Below are 12,637 nucleotides of genomic sequence, written 5' to 3' on the forward strand. Positions count from 1 at the left end.
GTATACACAAGCGATAATGTATTAGAACAAGTGCATCAACATAAACTTGTCAGTTAGAGCTGCTATAATTGAAAAATCAACACTTTGGGATTCACACTTTGACAGCGTCTGTGCTGGAGTTTTGAGGCATCTTGTCCGGACTTCCTTACACACAATTTAAATCATACAATTCTATAGTTAGGAACCCAACTCAATTTGTGGTCTCAAGTGTTCCAGTCAAAGCCTGTACTGAGACATACTAAGAATACCAGTGATTAGTTTTCTACAAATAGACTTTACAGAGAGAAACCAGGTCACCTGCAGGTATTCCTCAAATTCTCCACGCTTGGAGTTTAGGAACTCAAAATTTTTTGGTCCAATAATTCTTTTGGAAGGGAGCTGTGCATCCTGAAATGAACCTGTGTAGAAGTAAAAAAAAAATTTAAATAAATAAATAAAGAGAGAGAGAGAGAGAGAGAGAGAGAGAGAGAGAGAGAGAGAGAGATAAAACACCAACTAAATAAAGATGAGAGTTGGGGATAATTAAAAAAAAATCAAATCATGTGTACCATGGAATTCTGTGAGTTTGGACTCAAGGACATAGAACTCAAGGTACCGCCTGTAGATTGACCAGCTTTCTGTCTCATGACCAACTAAAAACAAAAGAGAGAAGGGGGATGGGGGGCAGAGAGAGGGGGGGAATAAATTCTCGATCATTTTAAATGTTAGGATAAAAATAAAAATTCCTGCTGCTCCAGTTATTTAAAAAAAAAAAAACTATTTGGTTTTACACTGAGCCTGTAGTTGTTTCACTCTTACAGAATAGTGAACTCCATCAGTCTGTTTTTCTGTTCTTTAAAACTCCCACAGCAGTGTTGAACCTGGCTGACAGAACTGTGTGATGTACAACCCCGATTCCAAAAAAGTTGGGACAAAGTACAAATTGTAAATAAAAATGGAATGCAATGATGTGGATGTTTCAAAATTCCATATTTTATTCAGAATAGAACATGGATAACATACCAAATGTTTAAACTGAGAAAATGTATCATTTAAAGAGAAAAATTAGGTGATTTTAAATTTCATGACAACACCACATCTCAAAAAAAGTTGGGACAAGGCCATGTTTACCACTGTGAGACATCCCCTTTTCTCTTTACAACAGTCTGTAAATGTCTGGGGACTGAGGAGACAAGTTGCTCACGTTTAAGGGATAGGAATGTTAACCCATTCTTGTCTAATGTAGGATTCTAGTTACTCAACTGTCTTAGGTCTTTTTTGTCATGTCTTCCATTTTATGATGCGCCAAATGCTTTCTATGGGTGAAAGATCTGGACTGCAGGCTGGCCAGTTCAGTACCCGGACCCTTCTTCTACACAGCCATGATGCTGTAATTGATGCAGTATGTGGTTTGGCATTGTCATGTTGGAAAATGCAAGGTCTTCCCTGAAAGAGACGTCATCTGGATGGGAGCATATACTGCTCTAGAACCTGGATATACCTTTCAGCATTGATGGTGTCTTTCCAGATGTGTAAGCTGCCCATGCCACATGCACTAATGCAACCCCATACCATCAGAGATGCAGGCTTCTGAACTGAGCGCTGATAATGTGGGTCGTCCTTCTCCTCTTTAGTCCGAATGACACGGTGTCCCTGATTTCCATAAAGAACTTCACATTTTGATTGGTCTGACCACAGAACAGTTTTCCACTTTGCCACAGTCCATTTTAAATCAGGGCTTTGAACCGGTTCAAGGAACAAAAACGAAAACCGGGAACTTTTTCTATTTCACATGGAACAGAAACGAAACCAGAAACTTTATTATTTTTTATGTTCCGGAACAGAAACGCTTATTAAAAATAATGGTAACCGGTGAATACCGGTTTTTATTTCGTTCCTCAAAGTTTCCGTAGCCTACAAATAAAAAAGCCATCCTTCTCCTGTGCAAGTTTCTATGACCCGCTGGGGTTCACTTCCTGTGTGACGTTCGCTGACTGAATGGAGAGCGCGGGAAGGTGGACTACTATCACGTCTCCATTACTGAGTGTCTGAGCAAAGAAGAGCCTGAATGATGCAACCTCCCTATTGGCTGTTTGTAAAAATGTATCAGTTGTTGCCCTTCCCACGGGAATCATCGCGGGCTCGAGAGATGAGACCTGACGAGTTAGTTTGTTGGTAGCAGAACAAAATGTCTGGACACAAATCGGGTTTTCAGAAAAGGAAAGAAAATAAACGGAGGGTTGAAAATACAAAAAAGGAGGCAGAAAATGCAAAACGAGTTTTAAGGTAGGACAAATGGTTACTTTTCTGAGGCAGCCCGCCATGGCTGCCTGCAGGCTTATTTATTATAGCCCATTTAGTTAAAATAGTTGATATAAAATGTTTATAGTTATATGATGGTTGTCCTGATTTAGACTGGTGTTTTTTTTTTGGGGGGGGGGTTTGCGCGATGTTGCACCCGGGTCCAGATTAGGGCAGAACCGTCCCTGGCTACATTTCAGGTGTAGTGTGTTTTATGTATGTATGTACTTGCATAGATGTGTACTTGGTCTTCCAATATGGCGCCTCACAAAATTTCGCGGCGTGGTGACGTCATGCGGTAGCCCTCTATAGGGCCTGACTAGCCTTTGGTAACACACTAAACGAATTATCTTTCATTTTTGGCACTTTTTCTGTTTGTGTAGATGGGAAGACATACTGAGAATCCAAATCGCCAACATTTGAAATAATAATTGTTTTGAATTATTTCTTGTCTTATTTAATGAAGGTTGTAATAGAATTAGCCTACATTTGGCTTAAGCTGGATGAGACAGAGACATAATTTTATAGCCATTTGTTAAACAGCTGACAGGGAACATAATTAACCGTTCCGGGAACTAAATTTTTTTGTTCTAACCGGTTCGGGAACGTCTATTTAATGGTGGAACCCAAAACCGGAAACGTTAAAATTCCGTTTCTGTTCAGAACGAACCAATAGGAAAAAAATTCTGGTTCAAAGCCCTGTTTTAAATGAGCCTTGGCCCAGAGAAGACGTCTGCACTTCTGGATCATGTTTAGGCTTCTTCTTTGAACTATAGAGTTTTAGCTGGCAACGGCAGATGGCACGGTGAAGTGTGTTCACAGATAATGTTCTCTGGAAATATTCCTGAGCCCATTTTGTGATTTCCAATACAGAAGCATGCCTATATGTGATGCAGTGCCATCTAAGGGCCCGAAGATCACGGGCACTCAGTATGGTTTTCCGGCCTTGACCCTTACGCACAGAGATTCTTCCAGATTCTCTGAATCTTTTGATATTATGCACTGTAGATGATGATATGTTCAAACTCTTTGCAATTTTACACTGTCGAACTCCTTTCTGATATTGCTCCACTATTTGTCGGTGCAGAATTAGGAGGATTGGTGATCCTCTTCCCATCTTTACTTCTGAGAGCCACTGCCACTCCAAGATGCTCTTCTTATACCCAGTCATGTTAATGACCTATTGCCAATTGACCTAATGAGTTGCAATTTGGTCCTCCAGCTGTTCCTTTTTTGTACCTTTAACCAGACATGTGGACTCCAGTCATGTGACTTGGACTCGAGTCAGACTCGAGTCACCATTTTGATGACTTGAGACTTGAAATCCCTAGATGAGGAATGACTTGCAACTCGACTCGGACTTGCACGCTGTTGACTCGAGACTTGACTTGGACTTGACAGTTTTAGCTTGCAGTGACTTGGCGTATCAGGTATAAATATTCCCCCCCCCCCCCCCCCCTCCCCTCGATTTTGAATCCAAGTACACTCGTTATTATTTGAATGCGGTGTAGCTCCTTGTCCTAGGCTACGGCAGCTCAATCCACTAGCACTAGGTGTCACTCAAGCACTTTAACTGGTTCAAATGAAAAACCAAACGGTGATGGGCAACGAGGACACTGAATGATGAACGGACGGATAAAAACATGATTCCCCGCGTAATTTCCTTTGGATTTAAAGAATACTCCAATACAGATGGCAAACGCATTGCTACGTGCAGAACATGTGGAGCCACAATTTCGGACAGCCAGTCAACCACATCAAACTTCATTCGTCACCTGAGGCGTAAGTAACAAAGTAAGTAACAAAGCTAGGCTACAGCTAGCAAGAATCTGTACAGGCTAGTTGGTGGCTAGAAGTGGAATGTGTTAATATATTAACGCTGTCAAGGATTTGTTTTGCTTTGCTGAATGTAAAATAGTGAAGTAGATTTTTTTTATTGGATTGCTTTTGTGTTCAGTCTAGTGTTAGATTATGTGGGCTAGGCTACCAGTTAACACACATTGGGAAGGCATAGCCAGAAGGTGGTGATTTGGTCAGAGCAGAGAACGTTTACAAGATTGTTATAAAGGCTCTGGTCAGAACGACACAGACTTATGATAAGAACCGGACAGCAAAGGATAAAACGTGAATCAAATAAACAGTTACCCAGGCTGCAAACTAAGTATGTAAAACAGAAGTTCGCTCTTTGCAATGGGAAAGTCAGTGCTTGTCATGAATGGCATTTAAACCACTGAGACGAGATGACTAGCAATGCAAGTTAAACCAGGCGTTTAACTGTTTGCTACGTACTGCACCAAGTCGTGGACGCTGTGCGATGTGTGTTATTAGTGCTGGGATTACGTGTCATCAGAGACATTCAATTCTATTCTCTTCCTCTCTCTGGTGTCATGTAGGCAATGTGAATAATGGGCCATTTGGGCTATGTAAAATGTAAGCTCAGCTGACGTTTTATAGCGCAGTACATCCCGACAGATTGGAGTGTAGCCTACTCCGACGCGAAGCATTATCCCACAGTCTTACCCAAACGACAGGGCACACAATGCCTCTACATAGCGTGGCTTTACCAGTGCATTTATTAGTCTCTGGCGAGAAACCAAATTCGCCAAAAGCACGCAACTTGGATCTGGAGGATTCCGCTGAACATTCTGAAATCCACAACAACTGTTTATTCTACTTTATTATACGGCTCTCTAGAATGTTGCCAGGGCTTCATTCTCACATTCTGGCCAGAGCCCTAGAGGACTCTGATTCTGGCTATATCGTCACAACGTTCTGTGTTTACTGAGGCTACCGGTATTTTAGCGAGTGTTTAGTGAATGCATTGTGGTCTAGCTAAACTGCTTAAGGAAACATCCTGGCTGGCTTGTATTAAACATTATACTGTGTATAAACAAATATGTTCAGATTAAATGAACTCAGACTTTGATATTGAAAATGATAAAAACATGTTAATGTCTACATGATTAAAAACAGAAAACAAGTAGGCCTACTAATTTTACTTTTTTTTTTTTCTTGTTTAGATTTGCAGAATATCTGAAGAACAAGATCATCCCAAGTGAGACAGAGCAGCCGTCCATTTCTGGATTCCTTACTGCAAAAGATACACAGTACAATGCTACCCACCCACAACAAAAAGCCATCACAAATTCAATACAGTGGTGCTTGAAAGTTTGTGAACCCTTTAGAATTTTCTATATTTCTGCATAAATATGACCTAAAACATCATCAGATTTTCACACAAGTCCTAAAAGTAGATAAAGAGAACCCAGTTAAACAAATGAGACAAAAATATTATACTTGGTCATTTATTTATTGAGGAAAATGATCCGATATTACATATCTGTGAGTGGCAAAAGTATGTGAACCTCTCGGATTAGCAGTTAATTTGAAGGTGAAATTAGAGTCAGGTGTTTTCAGTCAATGGGATGACAATCAGGTGTGAGTGGGCACCCTGTTTTATTTAAAGAACAGGGATCTATCAAAGTCTGATCTTCACAACACATGTTTGTGGAAGTGTATCATGGCACGAACAAAGGAGATTTCTGAGGACCTCAGAAAAAGCGTTGTTGATGCTCATCAGGCTGGAAAAGGTTACAAAACCATCTCTAAAGAGTTTGGACTCCACCAATCCACAGTCAGACAGATTGTGTACAAATGGAGGAAATTCAAGACCATTGTTACCCTCCCCAGGAGTGGTCGACCAACAAAGATCACTCCAAGAGCAAGGCGTGTAATAGTCGGCGAGGTCACAAAGGACCCCGGGGTAACTTCTAAGCAACTGAAGGCCTCTCTCACATTGACTAATGTTCATGTTCATGAGTCCACCATCAGGAGAACACTGAACAACAATGGTGTGCATGACAGAGTTGCAAGGGGAAAGCCACTGCTCTCCAAAAAGAATATTACTGCTCATCTGCAGTTTGCTAAAGAGCACGTGGACAAGCCAGAAGGCTATTGGAAAAATGTTTTGTGGACGGATGAGACCAAAATAGAACTTTTTGGTTTAAATGAGAAGCGTTATGTTTGGAGAAAGGAAAACACTGCATTCCAGCATAAGAACCTTATCCCATCTGTGAAACATGGTGGTGGTAGTATCATGGTTTGGGCCTGTTTTGCTGCATCTGGGCCAGGACGGCTTGCCATCATTGATGGAACAATGAATTCTGAATTATACCAGCGAATTCTAAAGGAAAATGTCAGGACATCTGTCCATGAACTGAATCTCAAGAGAAGGTGGGTCATGCAGCAAAACAACGACCCTAAGCACACAAGTCGTTCTACCAAAGAATGGTTAAAGAAGAATAAAGTTACTGTTTTGGAATGGCCAAGTCAAAGTCCTGACCTTAATCCAATGGAAATGTTGTGGAAGGGCCTGAAGCGAGCAGTTCATGTGAGGAAACCCACTAACATCCCAGTGTTGAAGCTGTTCTGTACGGAGGAACGGGCTAAAATTCCTCCAAGCCGGTGTGCAGGACTGATCAACAGTTACCGGAAACGTTTAGTTGCAGTTATTGCTGCACAAGGGGGTCACACCAGATACTGAAAACAAAGGTTCACATACTTTTGCCACTCACAGATATGTAATATCGGATCATTTTCCTCAATAAATAAATGACCAAGTATAATATTTTTGTCTCATTTGTTTAACTGGGTTCTGTTTATCTACTTTTAGGACTTGTGTGAAAATCTGATGATGTTTTAGGTCATATTTATGCAGAAATATAGAAAATTCTAAAGGGTTCACAAACTTTCAAGCACCACTGTACTAACAGATTTGGTCATTGGATGCAACATCCCTCTCTCAGTAGTGGAGAACAGATATTTCCGGAATTTTTTGTCAGTTAGTTGGTCTCTCTCTCACACACAAACGTACTCAAGTCACGTTGTATTGTGTCAAAGGCATGTCATGTTGTATGTTGGGACAGTGCCTAACTTCAGAAGGAAAACCATTCTTTGATTCTAAAAGTACACAGATCATCTGTTAGCTTGGACTTTGAGTTTCATGTCTTAAAATGCACATGAAAAGCATTTTTATGTGAAAAATGACATGAATAAAATGAAAAGAAAATGATTTTTGTTACACAGTACCAGTACTAGTTTTGTTTAGAATTTTGTTTTAATTTCTCACTAATTTTCCAATAAAAACTTTAAGGAAATGGTCATACTTTCACTCATTCTCACACCCTTAGCCTCAGATGTACACTGACTCACTCAAACTAAACTCACTGAAAATTTAGGATGCTTTACTAACGTTAACTAACTAATCATTGTCTCCTCTGAGATTCTTTGATTGTCTTGGGGCACAAGCTCTAAAACATTTTAAAACGGAAAAGAATGGGTGTACTGTAGTTACTTGTGCTGACTCTATCAATCATTGACATTACATTTAGCAGACATTTTTATCCAAGGTGACTGGCAAAGGAGGACATACACTGCAGTGTGGAGAGGTAATACATTTGTGATCAAAAATGTGTTGATTGCCTGTAGAATAAATGGTGACTTGTTAGGGACTTGGAAAAAAATGAGACTTGGACTCGACTTGGCTTGGGTAGGACTTGGACTTGACTTGGTCAAAAGTGCCTTGACTTGTGACTTGACTCGGACTTGAGTGGTAGGACTTGAGACTTACTTGTGACTTGCACATTAGTGACTTTGTCCCACCTCTGCCTTTAACTTTTCCAGCCTCTTATTGCCCCGTCCCAACTTTTTTGAGATGTGTTGCTGTCATGAAATTTCAAATGAGCCAATATTTGGCATTAAATTTCAAAATGTCTCACTTTCGACATTTGATATGTTGTCTATGTTCTATTGTGAATACAATATCAGTTTTTGAGATTTGTAAATTATTGCATTCCGTTTTTATTTACAATTTGTACTTTGTCACAACTTTTTTGGAATCGGGGTTGTAATGATAAGTAAAACAATATGGAGTTCCTTATTATCTGATCTCATCTCATTATCTCTAGCTGCTTTATCCTGTTCTACAGGGTCGCAGGCAAGCTGGAGCCTATCCCAGCTGACTACGGGCGAAAGGCGGGGTACACCCTGGACAAGTCGCCAGGTCATCACAGGGCGAGTTCCTTATTATGTGACAGATTTCTGCTCCACGTCTTAGATGTACAGCACAATCTACTGTATGGATAACAGGGCTCATTAGCTTCTCTACTTTCCACACAATCATTTTAACATTCATTCATCACTCAGATCTTTTAGAGTGAATATTTTGCCCCATACCATGCTCACGATCATGTCGCGCCACGTCAATACAGAAGACAGGAACGCGCTCTTTCTTGGCTTCATCCTCATAGAAGTCTACGTACGGAATAGAGATGATCCATGCTGACAGGTTCCGCTGTGTTCCTGGAGTAGCCACCACTTCCACTGGCACAGGACAGTCGTCTTCCACTACCACTGTGGCCTCTTCAACCTGCGAAACACACAAACATTAAGGTCCAAATTCTATAATAAAATGTTTAAAGGAACTAAATAAAGACATTAATAACAATGAGGCTTGTGTTTAAACGCCACAAGAGACTCTTACTACAAGTGATGAGACAGACAGCAATGTTGATGGCTTTTTCACTTTTAGGAGTAACCAGAGTTTGTAAAATACTAGAGCTTGGAAGGAATAAATGCCTGTCTTACCATGTCCTCTTCTCCATCAACCATGGTGTAGGTGGGTAGCACTGCTCCTTCCATTGCGCTGCTCCTAAACACACCCTTCAGCTTACTGCTGATGCGGCTGATCGCAAACGACTCGCCCCGTTTAGGTGGATTCCTGCACATGGACACATTTTACAGCTGCATGAGAAAGCAAAGGGTGAAAATGGTGACTTTGAACAAACATGCAACATTGCAAACCATCCAACAACAGGAACAGGACACGGAAAAAGTTGTGCAAACTCTGAGGATAGTTTAAACTTACTGATGAACTGCAGCCAAGTATAGTTACACGATATTCATTTTTAATTCTCACACAGTTTCAGGTAGAAACGTGTAGAGATCAAATCCAAAAAATGGGCACAACACACAAAATGCAAAAGCACAGAGGACATCCAAAGAAAAGCATGCTTAGATGGTAATATGCCTTTCCAGGAAGACCTACATGCTGATCTCAGAACAGCTTTGCTTTCTCAAAAAGGAACACTCGAGCCAAAATGCTGACACTGTGAATGGAAGACAACATCTGCCAACTGAAAATAAAAAGCAGACTCGTGTTTATTCCCTTTTAGGGTAAAACTGGTCTTAGATCAGCACTCGAGGGCCACAGAAAACACACACGTGCGTGCGCGCGCGCACACACACACACACACACACACACACACACACACACACACACACACACACCCTGACTCACTTCAGTACATTGGGGAAGGATTTTAGAATTCCGGGCCGCAGTGATAGGATGGTTTTGAGAGACGGGGAACCTGATGTAGGTGAAGATTTTGTGCTGACAGATGTTGGCTTGCTGCTAATATTATTAGTCCATTGTAGAGGGGTGACATTTGAGCTACACGTCAGTTGTAGCCAGTACACACAGGCAGCATTGGATGATGGGAGAGACACCAGTCAGTCCTGTCATTTTTTAAAAAAATACTTTTCCCTTTATTATGAACTAGGCACGTGGGCCATCGCAAGACTGGTGTGTCATTTGTGTCTAACTCGTATTACATTTACAAATATATACAATAGCAGTTAAACATTTGGACACACTCCATGTTTTTCTGTATTTGGACTATTTTCTACATTGTAGAACAATACTGAAGACATGAAAACTATGAAATAACATGGAATTATGTGGAAAACAAGTGTTAAAGAAATATGTTTCTGTTTTAGATTCTTCAAAGTAGCCCCCCTTTACCTTGATGACACTTTGCACACGATTGGCATTATCTTAACCAGTTTCATGAGGTAGTCACCTGGAATGCTCTTCAAGTAACAGGAGTGCCTCGTTAAAAGTTAATTAGTGGACAAGTTTTTTTTTTTTTGCATTCTTAATGTGTCTGAGCTCAAACAGTAAATAGCCCTATTCCACAACTGTCATCCATATTATGTCAAGAACCGCTCAACTAAATCAAGAGAAATGACAGTCTATCATTACTTTAAGACATGAAGTGTTTCTGAATTAATAAAAATAAAGAAAAGCCACTGAATTCAAAAGGTGTGTCCAAACTTTTGACTGATACTGTATGTAGAGAAAGACATTTTAAGGCTGAGGTAATAAAACCTGAGAAATCTGCATAGTATCAGAACAAATCAGCATTTTTTCCCCCTGTCCAAGCCCACTATATACACTGTGTGCACAATTATTAGGCAAGTGAGTACTCTGACCCTACCATTATTTCTATGCATGTTTTCCAACCGCAAGCTAGATACACTTGAATGCTAATTGGATTTAAGCATTCTCAGGTGGTATTTATTTGTTTAATGAGGGAGGGTGTGACCTAAAGTCATTAATACCCTATATTAAGGTGTGCATAATTATTAGGCAGCTTCTTTATCTCAGGCAAAATGGGCCAAAAAAGAGATTTAACAGACACTGAAAAGACAAAAATTGTAAAATGCCTATCAGAGGGATGCAGCACTCTTGAAATAGCTAAGCTATAGAAATGTGAGCACAAAACAATCAAACGTTTTGTTGCAAATAGTCAACAGGGTCGCAAAAAATGTGTGGAGAAGAAAAGACACAAATTAACCGCAAAAGACTTGAGAAGGATTAAACATGAAGCTACCAGGAACCCATTATCCTCCAGTGCCACAATATTCTAGAACTGCAACCGACCTGGAGTGTCCAGAAGGACAAGGTGTTCGGTGCTCAGAGACATGGCCAAGGTAAGGAAGGCTGAAACACGACCACCAGTAAACAAGACTCACAAGTTGAAATGTCAAGATTGGGCCAAGAAATATCTGAAGACAGATTTTCCAAAGGTTTTATGGACGGATGAAATGAGAGTGACTCTGGATAGACCAGATGGATGGGCCCATAGCTGGATAACTAATGGACACAGGGCACTTTGACTCAGACACCAGCAAGGTGGTGGAGGGGTAATGGCATGGGCTGCTATTATTAAGGATGAGCTAGTTTGACCATTTCAGGTTGAAGATGGACTTAACATCAACTCCCAAACCTACTGCCAGTTTCTAAAAGATACATTCTTCAAGTAGTGGTATGGGAAGAAGTCTGCATCATTCAAGAAGGCCATGATTGTTATGCAGAACAATGCACCATCACATGCACCCAAGTACTCCACTGCTTGGCGAGCCCACAAAGGCCTTAAAGATGACAAAGTAATGACATGGCCCCCTTCCTCACCTGACTTAAACCCTATTGAGTACTTGTGGCCCCTTCTTAAGCATGAGATTTACAACGAGGGAAGACAATACACCACTCTGAATAGCATTTGGGAGGCCATGGTTGCTCCTGCACAAAAAGTTGATCGTCAACAAATCAAAAAACTAACAGACTGGATGGAAGGCTCATGGCAGTTATTGAAAAGAAGGGTGGCTATATTGGTCACTGAATATTTTTGAAATGCTAGAAGTGTTTATTTGTTAATTCTGAGTTGTTTATTTGTTACACTGAAAATTAAAATAAACAAGTGAGATGGGAAACTTTAAGCTTTTCATTTAGTTGCATAATAATTCTGCACACTAAATGTTGCCTAATAATTCTGCACACTTGTACATTCCCCTGAGAAGGCCTAAACTCCCCTTTCGTTTGTTAATCATTCTGGTTTTAGGTTTATTAACAATTTGGATTGACTGAGAGCACTGTATTTGTTCAACGATAAAATTAATCATCAGGAATACAACTTGCCTAATAATTGTGCACACAGTGTACAACTATGAATATTTGATCGAAATAGTAGTAAGTGTTAATGAGTTTCTGAGTACATTTCACAGTAATAAACAAGAGTGCTCCTGAGCACAATATCCCCCGCTGGGAACTACGCCATAACACTGGTAAAATGCGACTGAATTGAACAAAATTACAATATGTGTATTACTGACGTATAACAAAGAATCCTGTCAAGTTTCATGAAATTCCTCCAAAAGTTGTGAGAGGAGTTGATTTCAGAAGGTGAGTACCCTTCCCGAGATGGACGGAAGGACTGACATCGCCACGACATAATCCCTCCCTTCGGACCTTTCGGCCAGTGGGAGATAATAAAAAATTGTGAGGGAAGTTGATTTCAGAAAGCAAGCACACCTTGATGAAATTGCCAAAGTACAAGTTTGTTAATAATCAAGGGCATAACTCTGGTAAAAATTTGCCCAAATTAAATGAAATTTCAATATGCGCATAACTGTCATATAACAAAGCCTTTTGCCAAGATTGGTGAAATTCCTCCACAAA

At 40.4% G+C, this 12,637-nt stretch overlaps 1 protein-coding gene across 4 annotated transcripts in view; it reads right to left on the bottom strand.

Annotated features, from left to right (window-relative positions):
* The window catches only part of snx14 (sorting nexin 14), a 160,101-nt gene that overhangs the window by 22,872 nt on the left and 124,592 nt on the right, over positions 1 to 12,637 (bottom strand). For all 4 annotated transcript variants that reach the window (XM_060914039.1, XM_060914036.1, XM_060914037.1 and 1 more), the window contains 4 exons: positions 8,926 to 9,058; positions 8,515 to 8,707; positions 549 to 632; positions 298 to 398 (listed from right to left, as the gene is read on the bottom strand). In XM_060914039.1, coding sequence (XP_060770022.1) covers positions 298 to 398; positions 549 to 632; positions 8,515 to 8,707; positions 8,926 to 9,058 — 511 coding nt within the window. The remainder of the gene's footprint in view (positions 1 to 297; positions 399 to 548; positions 633 to 8,514; positions 8,708 to 8,925; positions 9,059 to 12,637) is intronic.

Source organism: Neoarius graeffei, chromosome 2 (genome assembly GCF_027579695.1).
Source record: "Neoarius graeffei isolate fNeoGra1 chromosome 2, fNeoGra1.pri, whole genome shotgun sequence".
In the NCBI taxonomy this organism is placed as follows: domain Eukaryota; kingdom Metazoa; phylum Chordata; class Actinopteri; order Siluriformes; family Ariidae; genus Neoarius; species Neoarius graeffei.